The sequence below is a fragment of the Mesoplodon bidens genome (genome assembly GCF_964165515.1).
Source record: "Mesoplodon bidens genome assembly, chromosome: 2".
Lineage (NCBI taxonomy): Eukaryota > Metazoa > Chordata > Mammalia > Artiodactyla > Ziphiidae > Mesoplodon > Mesoplodon bidens.
In genome coordinates this window covers 89703810-89714580 of record NC_138177.1, presented here as the reverse complement: position 1 = coordinate 89714580, position 10771 = coordinate 89703810, and the positions used below count along the sequence as shown (strand labels likewise).

Here is a 10771-nt window from a genome sequence, read left to right as displayed (position 1 = left end):
AGGAAGGGGTACAGCCTCTCCCAGGTAGGCCTCCTTAAGCTGAACCACCCCTTTTTTTGGAGGCAGGAAGGAAAAAGGTATCCTCACTTACAGAACTTCCCTTGGTGTGGGAGGCAGCAGCTGTGTAGGAGGCCCTAGCCCCGCAGGTTCGCCTGGCTCCCCAGGGCTGAGCAGATGGTGTGGAGGCGGCAAGGGCTGGGAGTGCCCTAGTTTTTCCATTTGTCTCACTGGGGACAACAGCTACTGTGCAGACAGGGGATACGACTGTTGCATGTCCCTCCTTTGGTCCTCAAACCTGAACTCACCAGGCACAGGGCACTAATTTTTAGCCTTCTCCTCTCCTTTCAGTCTCCTTGCTTTTAGGCAGGGAGGGATCTTATTCCCTTAACAAGACAGAAGAAGAGGTGGCAGAAGAGAGTGGGCAACCAGGGAAATCCAGCATTTCTGGAAAACTGTTCAAAACACTGGTTTCACACCCTTGGTTCAGTATACCAAATCTGTGATTCGGGTGAAATAAGTTGTCGTGAATGTAGTTTCCACAGGCTATTTGAGACCTAAGCCCCGTCAGCCCGGGTAGACATAAAGATACACATGAGTTGGGCAGAAGACACACGGTGGGCCCGGAGCTGTCCACTCGCCTTCTGCCCTCGGGGCTCTTCAGGACGGATGCGCTTTCCCCCAGCCCCCAGAGGGCGCTGTGGACGAACCGCCGCATTGCCGGCGGCGTCCCGGGGAGGAGCCTTTCCCGCAGCCGAGGCCGCCTCCGCGATCGCAAACCCGGAAGACGTGCCCTGGCAGCTGCAAGTGTGGGGCGGCTGGGCACCGCCATGCAGTCCCTGGAGGTAGGTCTGGTTCCCGCTCCACAGAGGGAGCCGAGACTGACCCGGTGGCTGCGGAGAGGCAGTGGGATCTTGGCGCACCTGGTCGCTTTGGGCTTCACCATCTTTCTGACAGTGCTGTCCCGACCAGGAACCAGTAAGTGTGCAAGGCGGGGCGGGGAAGGGGGCGGAGCCGAGATGCTGGAGGGGCAGCGCTTGGGAGCGCTAAGAGGCGTGTAGTGGGGACCCTACCAGTGGATGGGCGGACTGTGGAGGGGTAGTAAGGGCGTGGCGGGGCGTGGCCTTGGGGGGTGGGGCCTGGAAGGGTGGGGCTTTGGGAGGAGAGGAGGCGACTGAAGTGAACGGAACTCACCAGTTCATCATAAGCAAAGCCCCTCGTGGGTGATACAAGTAAAGGAGGGATGCCAAGGTCTGTTCTAGGACTGGGCTGGTAGCTGCGAGGTGCTGAATGGGGAACCCAGGCCAAAGTGGTATGTTTGCCCTCTTGGCTGCTCCACTTTGCCTGGAGTTCCTGATTACCCATTAGGGTTGGAGACACTACTCTGACCTTTCCCCTCCAGCCAGATTCTTTGGGCTCCAGCCAGCCACAGGGGTAGAAACAACGGTGCCCAGTCGTCAGTCTGTTCTCTTTGATTCTTAGGTCTTTTCTCCTGGCACCCTGTATTCATGGCCTTGGCGGTGAGTTTGGGCTTCTTTCTGCAGGTGATTTGTTTGGATATGCCCCTAAGGAAGCATCCAGCCTTCAGAAGGCTTAGCCTTTCTGAGGCTCAGAGAGGTGGGGGGAAATGCCCAGGGCCCCATCTTTCCCTGCAACCTGTGAGATCAGGAAACATGGAGGGCTGGGCTGTAGGTAGTCAGGTGGTTTAAGGGGATGGGAGGACATGGAAGATACCCTTTTTTTCTCCATTAGGGCCTGAAAGGAGGAAGTGGAAGGGGTGTAATCCAGTTGCTCCCTACCCCAAAGTTCAGGAGGAAGTTTAACATTTGCTGTTCCCATTGGTCAAGAAATGAGGGTCACTGTCTGTGGTGGAGGTGGGGGCATGATGTCAGCCTGAATGATGAGACTTCCGCTCTAGCATGGAGTCCTAGTTCTGCCCATAAATGCCGACCTGTGTGGCAGGTGGTCCTGGTGGGAGTTCTTTAGCCCCCACCCTCTGTCCTCCTTGTTTGGATGTATGAGGGCACTTCTTTTTTCTTAGGCCTCCAAGCTGGGTCTGAGGCTCACTGGCCCTCTCCTGTGTTCACAGTTCTGCCTCTGCATGGCTGAGGCCATCCTACTCTTCTCGCCTGAGCACTCCCTGTTCTTCTTCTGCTCCCGAAAGGCCCGGATCCGACTCCATTGGGCGGGGCAGACCGTAGCCATCCTCTGCGCAGCCCTGGGCCTGGGCTTTATCATCTCCAGCAGGACCCGCAGTGAGCTGCCCCACCTGGTGTCCTGGCACAGCTGGGTAGGGGCTCTGACATTGCTGGCCACTAGCGTCCAGGCACTGTGTGGGCTCTGCCTCCTCTGTCCCCGGGCAGCCAGGGTCTCAAGGGTGGCTCGCCTCAAGCTCTACCATCTGACATGTGGACTGGTGATCTACCTAATGGCTACAGTAACAGTGCTCCTGGGTATGCACTCTGTGTGGTTCCAGGCCCAGATCAAAGGTGCAGCCTGGTACCTGTGCCTGGCACTGCCCCTCTATCCAGCCCTGGTAATCATGCACCAGATCTCCAGCTCCTACTTGCCAAGGAAGAAAATGGAAATGTGAATTCCTCCAAACTGAATCAAAATGGGACACTTGACTTGGACTTCAGTGGTTCCTTTGGTGACCTTCAGGGATCCACTTCAGAAGTGGTAGGGTTTTTGTATTTCTTAGCTGGGCTAGGGGCTTCAGAAACCCAAACTGCTGTTGCTGACAGATGACTCAGTGGGCCAAAATGGGGAAATGTGTGGGGCGCAGGTGAAAGGTGATGGGGAGCTTGATCCTGAAGCCTCCACTCTTGATGGGAGACAGAAGTGTTGGGTGGTGGTGGTGATGGTGCTGGCAGTCATTTCTTGCTTGCATGCCTGGTGAAAAGTTGGATTCCTGTAACTTATGAATGACAGCTATGGCTCTTTGGGTCACTTTGAGAAAGCAGTGTAGTGGAGAGAGCCAATGGGTCTTGTTTATGGGGTATGGTCCTTGTACACTCTATTGTGGGACCTTATGTGAGTCACATGTCTCAGGACCTCAGTTTCCTCATCTGTGTAATGAGTGATTGTTTCTAAACAATCTCCCTTAATATTCAGTGTCTGTCAAGTTGATGTCACAGAACACCCTCCCAGGTCTGAACCATGGGCTGGCCCAGTCAGCAGACTCAGGGTGTAATTCTTACATTCATTGTCTCCTTACCCCTCTGGAGGGACAGGTCTGCTCTCGTGGCCTTTCAGGAATCTGTGCCGATTTGGCCCCTGCACCAGGGGACAGGGGGTCAGGCACTGTGGAGAGAAGGGGCCCAGGTGAGGGTCTCCAGAACATCAAGACAGTAAAGGCACTAAAGTCACTTTAAAACTTTTGGAGGAGCAAAAGGGCATTGGCTTAACTAAGCCTTGGCTCTTGGCTGGGCTTCTTAGCCCAGCTAAGAACTTCCTTCAGCTCACTTCAGGATCTGGGCTTGAGGGCTGTGAGACATCCATTCTCAGTGGCAAAGTAGTCCTGAGCATCTCATGTTTTGTCCTTCTTAGGGCTCAGGTCCTTGCCTTAGCACATAGCTTCGTGGAGCTCTTCCGAAGCTGTTAGAACAAAATAAGAGTCAAGGAAATGGGGCAGGGCTCTTCTGATCTAAGAGAAAACAGTGTGTCTCTGGTTCCCCTTCTCCCCTCAACAGCTAAGCTTTCCTCAAGTGTCGTCTCTTGCCAGCTCTTTGGCCCAGGAGGGGGCTGAATTTGGTGCCAGCTGGCAAATGAGGGCTGAGCTCTCTTCCCTGCAGAGATCCCTCCTTGTTCCAAACTGAAAGTATCAGTAGTTCCCCAGACTGCCATCGGTGATAAGGGCTGGATGCTAGATTGGTTAACTGTCATCTGGCTCAGTCGGGGAGCTGGGACCTCCGTAGACCATAGCAAATACTGAAAATGGCTGAGCCAGGAAATTGGTGTTAAGGCTGGTAGAGAGAGCTCAGTGGGAACTCTGGGAGGCCTGGGGTGTAGGGCCTGGAGCTCTAGGTCCCGGGAGCAGGGGTAGGTGTTCCTAGATAGCAATATTTTGGATATCTCAGGTCTTTAGAAGATTCAAGACCTCCTCTCTGGGTGGCTCAGAAGCAGCAGGGAGGTTGGTATGATTCAACAGTACAGGAGTGAGAACTGCAGGGGCAGAGGGGTCCTCTGAGCGGACCTCGCTAGGATCCTCCCGGGTCAGATGTCATCTCCTAGGAGTTCTCCAGACCCTGAGCATCTCAAGGGGGACCCCTGCTATGCAGAGGGTGATTGTTCCTGTCTTTTTCATTGCCCTCTCTCCCCTCTCCAACTCCTCAGTGTGTTCTGAACTTGGGAGAGATGGTTGCTGGGGCTGCATGGAGGAGATTCTCACTGAGGGTCGCTTTGATCAGGAAGCCCATCTCCGCTTGCCCACCACAGTCAGTGCTGGGAGTCTTACTCTGTCTGTAGCAGGGTAGGAAGGCTGGGTGGGGTTCACCAGCTTGCTCTGGGAGCCAAGCAGGCAACACCATAAAGCCCGAGCCTGCCTGAGGTGTTGCCTCCTCCCAGGTGGTGCGGGGGCTGGTGAGCGGGCAGGCTGGCTGACAGCCGGCAGTTTGCGTGGGCAGTGCCAGCTGATGTCTATTCCCAGCCCTGGGAGGAAGGGGGAAGTCATTTATATTCCGCAGGAGGAAGGGTTCCCAGCTGTCACTTCTGTGACCGGTAGGCCTCGGCGGGGGGTGGGGTGGGCAGAGGCACAGGGCAGAGAGGGGGGCACAGGTGGTCTCCTGCTTAGCCAGTCTGATTGCAGTATAGGGAGGAGGTCGCCAGGAGGAGCCTTCTTCCCAGCCGGCCAGATTGTAGGGGGACTTCCCTCCGCTCCCCTCCTTTCTCCTTCCATCACCACCTGCCCTCACATCCTGCGGCAGCAGCTGGACAACCATTAGACCTCAGTGCCAGGGCACTCTTCCTCCAGCTGGGATCTCAGGGGCTGACGGCTGCATCTGCCTCTTGCTTGTGTGTTTCCTCCTCCCTACACCCTCTATCCCCCCACCTCCCTGTATCTCCCCATCTGGGGTATTATCTGGGCTCCTCAGGAGTGAGGCAGAGGCCTTGGGGGAGAAGCAAATGGCTGCCCTTTTGCCCTTGTCCCCTAACTAGGGAAAGCTGCTAGTAGCCAGCCTGTTTTGCCTTTTTTTAAAAAAAGCCAGGGTGTTCAAGTTTTTTTTTAATTCTGTGTCATTTGCACAAATTTGCATATCAAGCTCACTAAGTCCGGATTCCAAATATGATTACATTCAAACTCAGCCTTGAGGACATTAGAAATATAGATGCTTTTTGTATCTAAATCCAAATGGTAATAGGATCACCATTCTGGGTTCACATACCACCCCGAAGCCCCCATCTTTCCCATAGCCACCGCTTTCCCACCCCAACACTTCCCCCTGCCCTGCCCCTGGCTGGGGGGTGGTGTTGAATGGCAGGAGCTCTGTCTGGGGAAGTCTCCCAGCCTCACCTTCTTGGCTTTTCAGCTGCATCGAAGGTAGGCTGCTATCTCTTGCCAGCCTGTGCCTCCTCTGTCCGCACCCTCTCACAGCGCAGACTACCTCTGCCCACTCCCTGACACTGGCCTGTCCCTTTCTTCTCATCGTCCCCACCCTTCCATCCCTGGGCATGGCTGCTATGGGTCTTGTTTTTAAAACCTCACCGTGGGCGATCCAGGCATTCTCCCTGAGCCAGCTGGCTGCTATGCCAAGGCCCGTTCAGAGTTAACAATAATCATTAGCTGAACAGTGCTGGGGCCTTTCAGCTCCAGATCTCTAAGCACTTGCAGGCTGAGTCAGCCAGCCCTCACCTTCCCCCTCTTCTTGAGCTGCAGAGGGATGAGGGGTCAGGAGTCTCACCTCCCAGCCAAGCCTTATCCTTCCTCTGGGAGCGGGCCCTGAGCATCCTCTGAGTAAACTAATAAGGCCTGTTCACCTGACAAAGGTCAAGATGTAGGGAACGTAGTGCATGCTCCACTGACACTGGTAGTGGTGGCTGTTGACCTTGAACTTCTAGTACTCCTGCCCTTCCTTCTGTTGACCTGTCTTGGCCTCCAGGGGACACCCCTGCCTCCCTCAGCATTTCTGGTGGCCCTCTGCAGGCTTAGGGAGCAGGGAGGCATCTGGTTCAGTGCTCCCGCTGCCCTGCGTCTGGTTGGCATAAAGAGTCTACATATCATGAAGTGAAAAGTGAATCGACCTGGGAGCTAGGAAACCTGCAGTCTGGGTTTACCCAGCTCCTAACACTGGTGTGGCCACAGGCAAATCACTTACTGCTTGACCTATCTCACAGGGATGTTGTGAGCGCTAGATGACAGAATGCAATGTTAACAAGCATTGGGAAGTTCAAAGCATTAAACAGATGTCAACAGGTGGTATTACGTGCTTGTCCTTATCTCTCTTTCACTCAGCCTGGCTCTGGGTTTTATGCTTCTTTTAGGGAGGCAATAAACAGTTATGGATAATGAGGCTTAGAGGACCCAAGTCTCAGAGAAGTTGTGTTGCTGGCCATCACTGGAGAACGCAGACATTTCCTCCTAGATGCAAGGTCAGGAATGCCACCGAGGCTATGACTCTAGTGAAGCTTGCCCTGAGTGCTGCCGGCTCGTGCTTTCAAGTCACGGGGCTGATTGCAAATCTGGGCGTCAGTTATCCCCCAGGTCCAGCCTGAAGTTCCTGGAGCTGGTCTTAGTCTGGAGCTCCTGGTCACAAGTCTATCTAAATTTCTCCTACCTAATTCTGCTCTTCTGAGGGAGAGGTGGAGCAGACAATCCAGGAAGGGAGGAGCAACAGCAATGGACACAGCACTGCCACACCAACCCTCTGGTTTCCCCCATAGCCACAGGCTGCCTCAGGCCCTCACCCAGGCACAGGGTGGAGGTGGGGAGCTGTGAGACACAACCCCTGGCTTGTTCACGGGTTTGTTTCTCCTTCCTTGTTTCAGGCTCTTGGAGTAGGATCACAGCCCCTTCCTCCTCAAAGGACTTTATTGGAATTAAAACACACACGCACATGCACACACACATACATGCGCCATGAAAGCAGTTATGTTTAAATTAGGAGAAGGATACTTTCCATTCCATTCGTCTGAGAACAGCCAGCAATCTGCCTGGAGTGGACACAGAGAGGCAGGCACCCCAGGAGCGCAGAGGCTTCAGTATTTGTTTTTTAATCTTGGTGGTTTTTATTTTATTTTATTTTTCCCTATCCTGGGATCCAGGAATGAAACACTAGTCAGGCATTGCGGTCATGGCCTCAGCAAAGCATAGGCACAGAGAAGACACAGCTGAAAGGCAGGAGAATAGTGCCCCAGAACTGCCCTGGAGGGTGGTTTGATGTAGACAGTCTCCAGCACTGGGCTAAGCTTAAAGCAGACAGATTCCCTCCATTGGTGGAGGGTGGTGGAAGGTGGAAGGTAAGTCCACCTTCTCCCTACCCACCCACCCACCCAGAAGGCTTGACTAAGTTATCAATGTGCAGGGAATAAGTTCCAGTTTTTAATCTACCTATTAGAATTTCCCAGATTTTTTTTTTTTTTTTTTTTTTTTTTTTTTTTGTGGTATGTGGGCCTCTCACTGTTGTGGCCTCTCCCGTTGCGGAGCACAGGCTCCGGACGCGCAGGCTCAACGGCCATGACTCACGGGCCCAGCTGCTCCACGGCATGTGGGATCTTCCCGGACCGGGGCATGTCCCCTGCATTGGCAGGCGGACTCTCAACCACTGTGCCACCAGGGAAGCCCCCCAGATTTTTTAAACCTCTGTTAAAAGCAGATTAAGTAGCTACTTCAGGCTAGTCTCCGGTACCAGAGGATTCAACTTTGTCTCACTGAGTATACATAAGAGGCCCCCAGCACCCCTCTCTTTAAAGCAGATTCCCACTTATCTCACAGTGCTTTCTAAGGATGCCCAAGACTGGGCTCAGCCTTTCTACTTAGGTCACGCCTAAAGCAAACTACGGCCAAGTGAAGGAGCAGTGGGAGGTGAAGGAAAAGCAGCACAAAGTTCTATCCAGCTACAGTGCTCCCCAACCTGTGTGTATGTTTGTATGGGCGTGCACATGCATACACACCCCCCAACTTTGGGGTCAGTGACTCTCACCTTATGTATGTCAGTGCTGTAGGGCACCTAGAAGTTCCTGCAGGGCCTCATGTCCTAAAGGTTGGTTCTCTCCATGCCCTCTGTGATTGTGGGGCTGTAACAAAGCCTATGTCGACTGGAAGCCCTCAGGGCAGGAAAACACTTCATGTTTTCCACACAACAGTGATATAAGCCTGATGAAAGGGCTTGACATGGCAGCTGCTTTAGCTTTCCTCTCTCAAGCCTGGGGAGAGGAAGCATCCAGCATAGGCTCACTGTAGCCAGACCAGAAGAGCTAACCATACTACTGCATGGGCCTGAGCCTTTTCTGAAGTGTGGGTGGGAAAAGTGAAGCTTCACCAGTGGTTGCCCGGGAGACAAGATTAGGGGTACAAGAGCTACAACTGCAGAAAGGGAAGGAGTTTGAATGGAAGAGAGACTAGACTGGGCAATCCACTGGACTCCCATTTTCTGTTCTAAAAGGTAACCATCATATTAACCTCATCCATTCTCCTGCAGTGCCACCTAAGAGGAGCTAGGGGAAGAGCTGCAAGACATGGCAGACAAAACTGCACATTTTGGCCAGCACCTATGGAACTCCCTGGGGGGTTGGGGAAGCGGGGAGAAGGGGAGGGTTGAAGAGATGCAGCCACGGATTCCTTGGGATGATGGAGAAAGGAGTATCAAAATGTTTCAGACACAGAGACAGGGCTTGGCACAGGCCAAAATACAGGGGAGAACTCTCAGTAGTCTTCCTCAGATCTGTTCTCTTTATCAGCTCACCCTCTTGGCTAAACTCAGCCATAGCAAAAACTGCTTTGGAAAGATTAAAAAATACTATATAAATGTAGACTCTGGGGGTGCTCTGGCATCAACATCTGTCATTTCATTGACTGCCAAGGTTGATTGGTCTGATGTGGCTGGCTGTGAGGTGTCTCCATCCCTCACCACTCTACTTGATCCTCATGAAGAGAAAAAGACAGCTTTCCAGACAGAGGAGGACTGTCCTTTGGTCAAGATTTTATCAATGTAAGAAATTAGGTAATTATTCAAATTCTTTTATTTTTTGGCTGCACTGCATGACTTGTGGGATCTTAGTTCCTCAAGCAGGGACTGAACCCATGCCCCCTGTAGTGGAAGCGTGGAGTCCTAACCACTGGACCGCCAGGGAATTCCCCAAATTCTGATTCTTTTAGTTTCTTTTTTCCTTATACCATTTCCTCTTCCCTTGTGGAATCTACCATGACAATCCCCTTCCAGAAGTACCAAGAGAGTAGCCAAAGAAACTGCATGTTCAGAGTTTAGTAGAATCCAGTCCAATTTCTGGTAGGCTGTCTTCTGTACCAAGAAAGTGGGGACCGCATTTCTGTGTTCTGTGCAATGCCTAGGACATATTACACTGTCAATGAATAATAACCTTCCTATTAGATTAATATACTTTAAGCCAAACTAAGATGGTTACCGCTCACGACATGAACATATACCGGTAATAATCAAAATACTGTGAAACCGAGCTGCTCTCCATCATTTCTTTTAACCCAGTCCAAGCATTTTTCCATGGTACAGTTTGTAGGCTTGATCCAGACTTTTAAGAGAACTCTTCAGGGAGGCAACCCTCCTCCCCAGGGATCGAGAAAGCCTTCTTTATTTACAGGCTCTAGCCCCAAGTCACAGAATTTCTAAACTCTCTCTTGCTAAAGCTTCAGTGACATTTCTTTTGAGAGTATCTGCCGGGTTGGCAAACTATGGTCTGCTGGCCAAAACCAACCTGCTGCCTGGTTTTGTATGGTCTGTGAGCTAGTAAGAGTTTGTGCATTTTTAAATGGTTAAAAAACCTCAAATACATGTTACAATGATATGGAAATCGCATTTTAATGTCCATAAATAAAGTTTTACTGGAACAGAGCCACAGTCATTCATTTGTGTGCTGTCTGTGGCTGCCTTCCTGCCACAACGGTACAGCTGAGTAGTTGTAACAGAGACTATATGGGCTGCAAAGCCGAACACGTTTCCTGTCTGGCTGTTTACAGAAAAGGTTGGCTGACCCCTGGTCCATCTTAATGCCTAGATGTGGATTCAACCCATGCCCTTATAACAGCATGTAACTCTTTTCCCCCTAGACAGGCCACACCCTTCTGAGGTCCAGTGAACCCCAGCCACAGGCTGAAAAGATAAATAAACCAGTCACAGACTATGCCAGAACAGAGACTCAAGCCAGGTTTAATGATCATTGTCTAGTTTTCGGAGCCCAGAGGCTCCAAGGTTTGCCAGCCTGAGAGTACATTAAGTGGGAGGACGAGGATCCTGGACATGGGGAGGCCTGCTTGCTCCGCCAGCAGGGCTACAAGGAAGTACAAAGGTAAGGACACATGGAAAACTGGAATCAGTCGGCTTTACTCTCCCCAGCTGGGGTATACCTGCTACTGGCTCCTTCCTAGGAGCCTCATAAATACAGGCAAAGAAAAAAGAATCACAAATAATCAGACAGACAGATTGTAGAGCCCTGTCATACTGTCTCCAGGGACACCTGCTTCCTGGGAGACATGTCTGGTTTATGGGGGTTGGGGTGATGGCTTGACCTTTTCTTATAACCAGAGCTGGCAGTTTCCTACACAGGGTTCTAGTGAGCTTACATACACTGAGTACCAATCCCCCAG

At 52.1% G+C, this 10771-nt stretch overlaps 1 protein-coding gene across 4 annotated transcripts; it reads left to right on the top strand.

The window, feature by feature from the left end:
• Positions 1 to 791: 791 nt before the first annotated feature.
• On the top strand, positions 792 to 6418 carry CYB561D1 (cytochrome b561 family member D1). 4 transcript variants are annotated; one of them, XM_081216883.1, is made up of 3 exons: positions 792 to 842; positions 1480 to 1517; positions 2087 to 6418. In XM_081216883.1, the coding sequence occupies exons 2-3, from the start codon at positions 1506 to 1508 to the stop codon at positions 2588 to 2590; spliced, it is 516 nt and encodes a 171-aa protein (XP_081073009.1). In that variant the 5' UTR covers positions 792 to 842; positions 1480 to 1505; the 3' UTR covers positions 2591 to 6418. The 4 variants fall into 4 exon arrangements, with proteins under 4 accessions (XP_081073009.1, XP_081073008.1, XP_081073007.1 ...); XM_081216882.1 differs by having other exon boundaries at positions 1480 to 1541; XM_081216881.1 differs by having other exon boundaries at positions 801 to 975.
• Positions 6419 to 10771: the final 4353 nt, after the last annotated feature.

Coding starts and splice junctions, on each gene's coding strand:
- CYB561D1 (XM_081216880.1), top strand. CDS start 828: ATGCAGTCCCTGGAGGTAGGTCTGGTTCCCGCTCCACAGAGGGAGCCG. Junction 976..1,479: donor GCTGTCCCGACCAGGAACCA/GTAAGTGTGCAA, acceptor TTTGATTCTTAG/GTCTTTTCTCCTGGCACCCT. Junction 1,542..2,086: donor GTTTGGGCTTCTTTCTGCAG/GTGATTTGTTTG, acceptor CTGTGTTCACAG/TTCTGCCTCTGCATGGCTGA.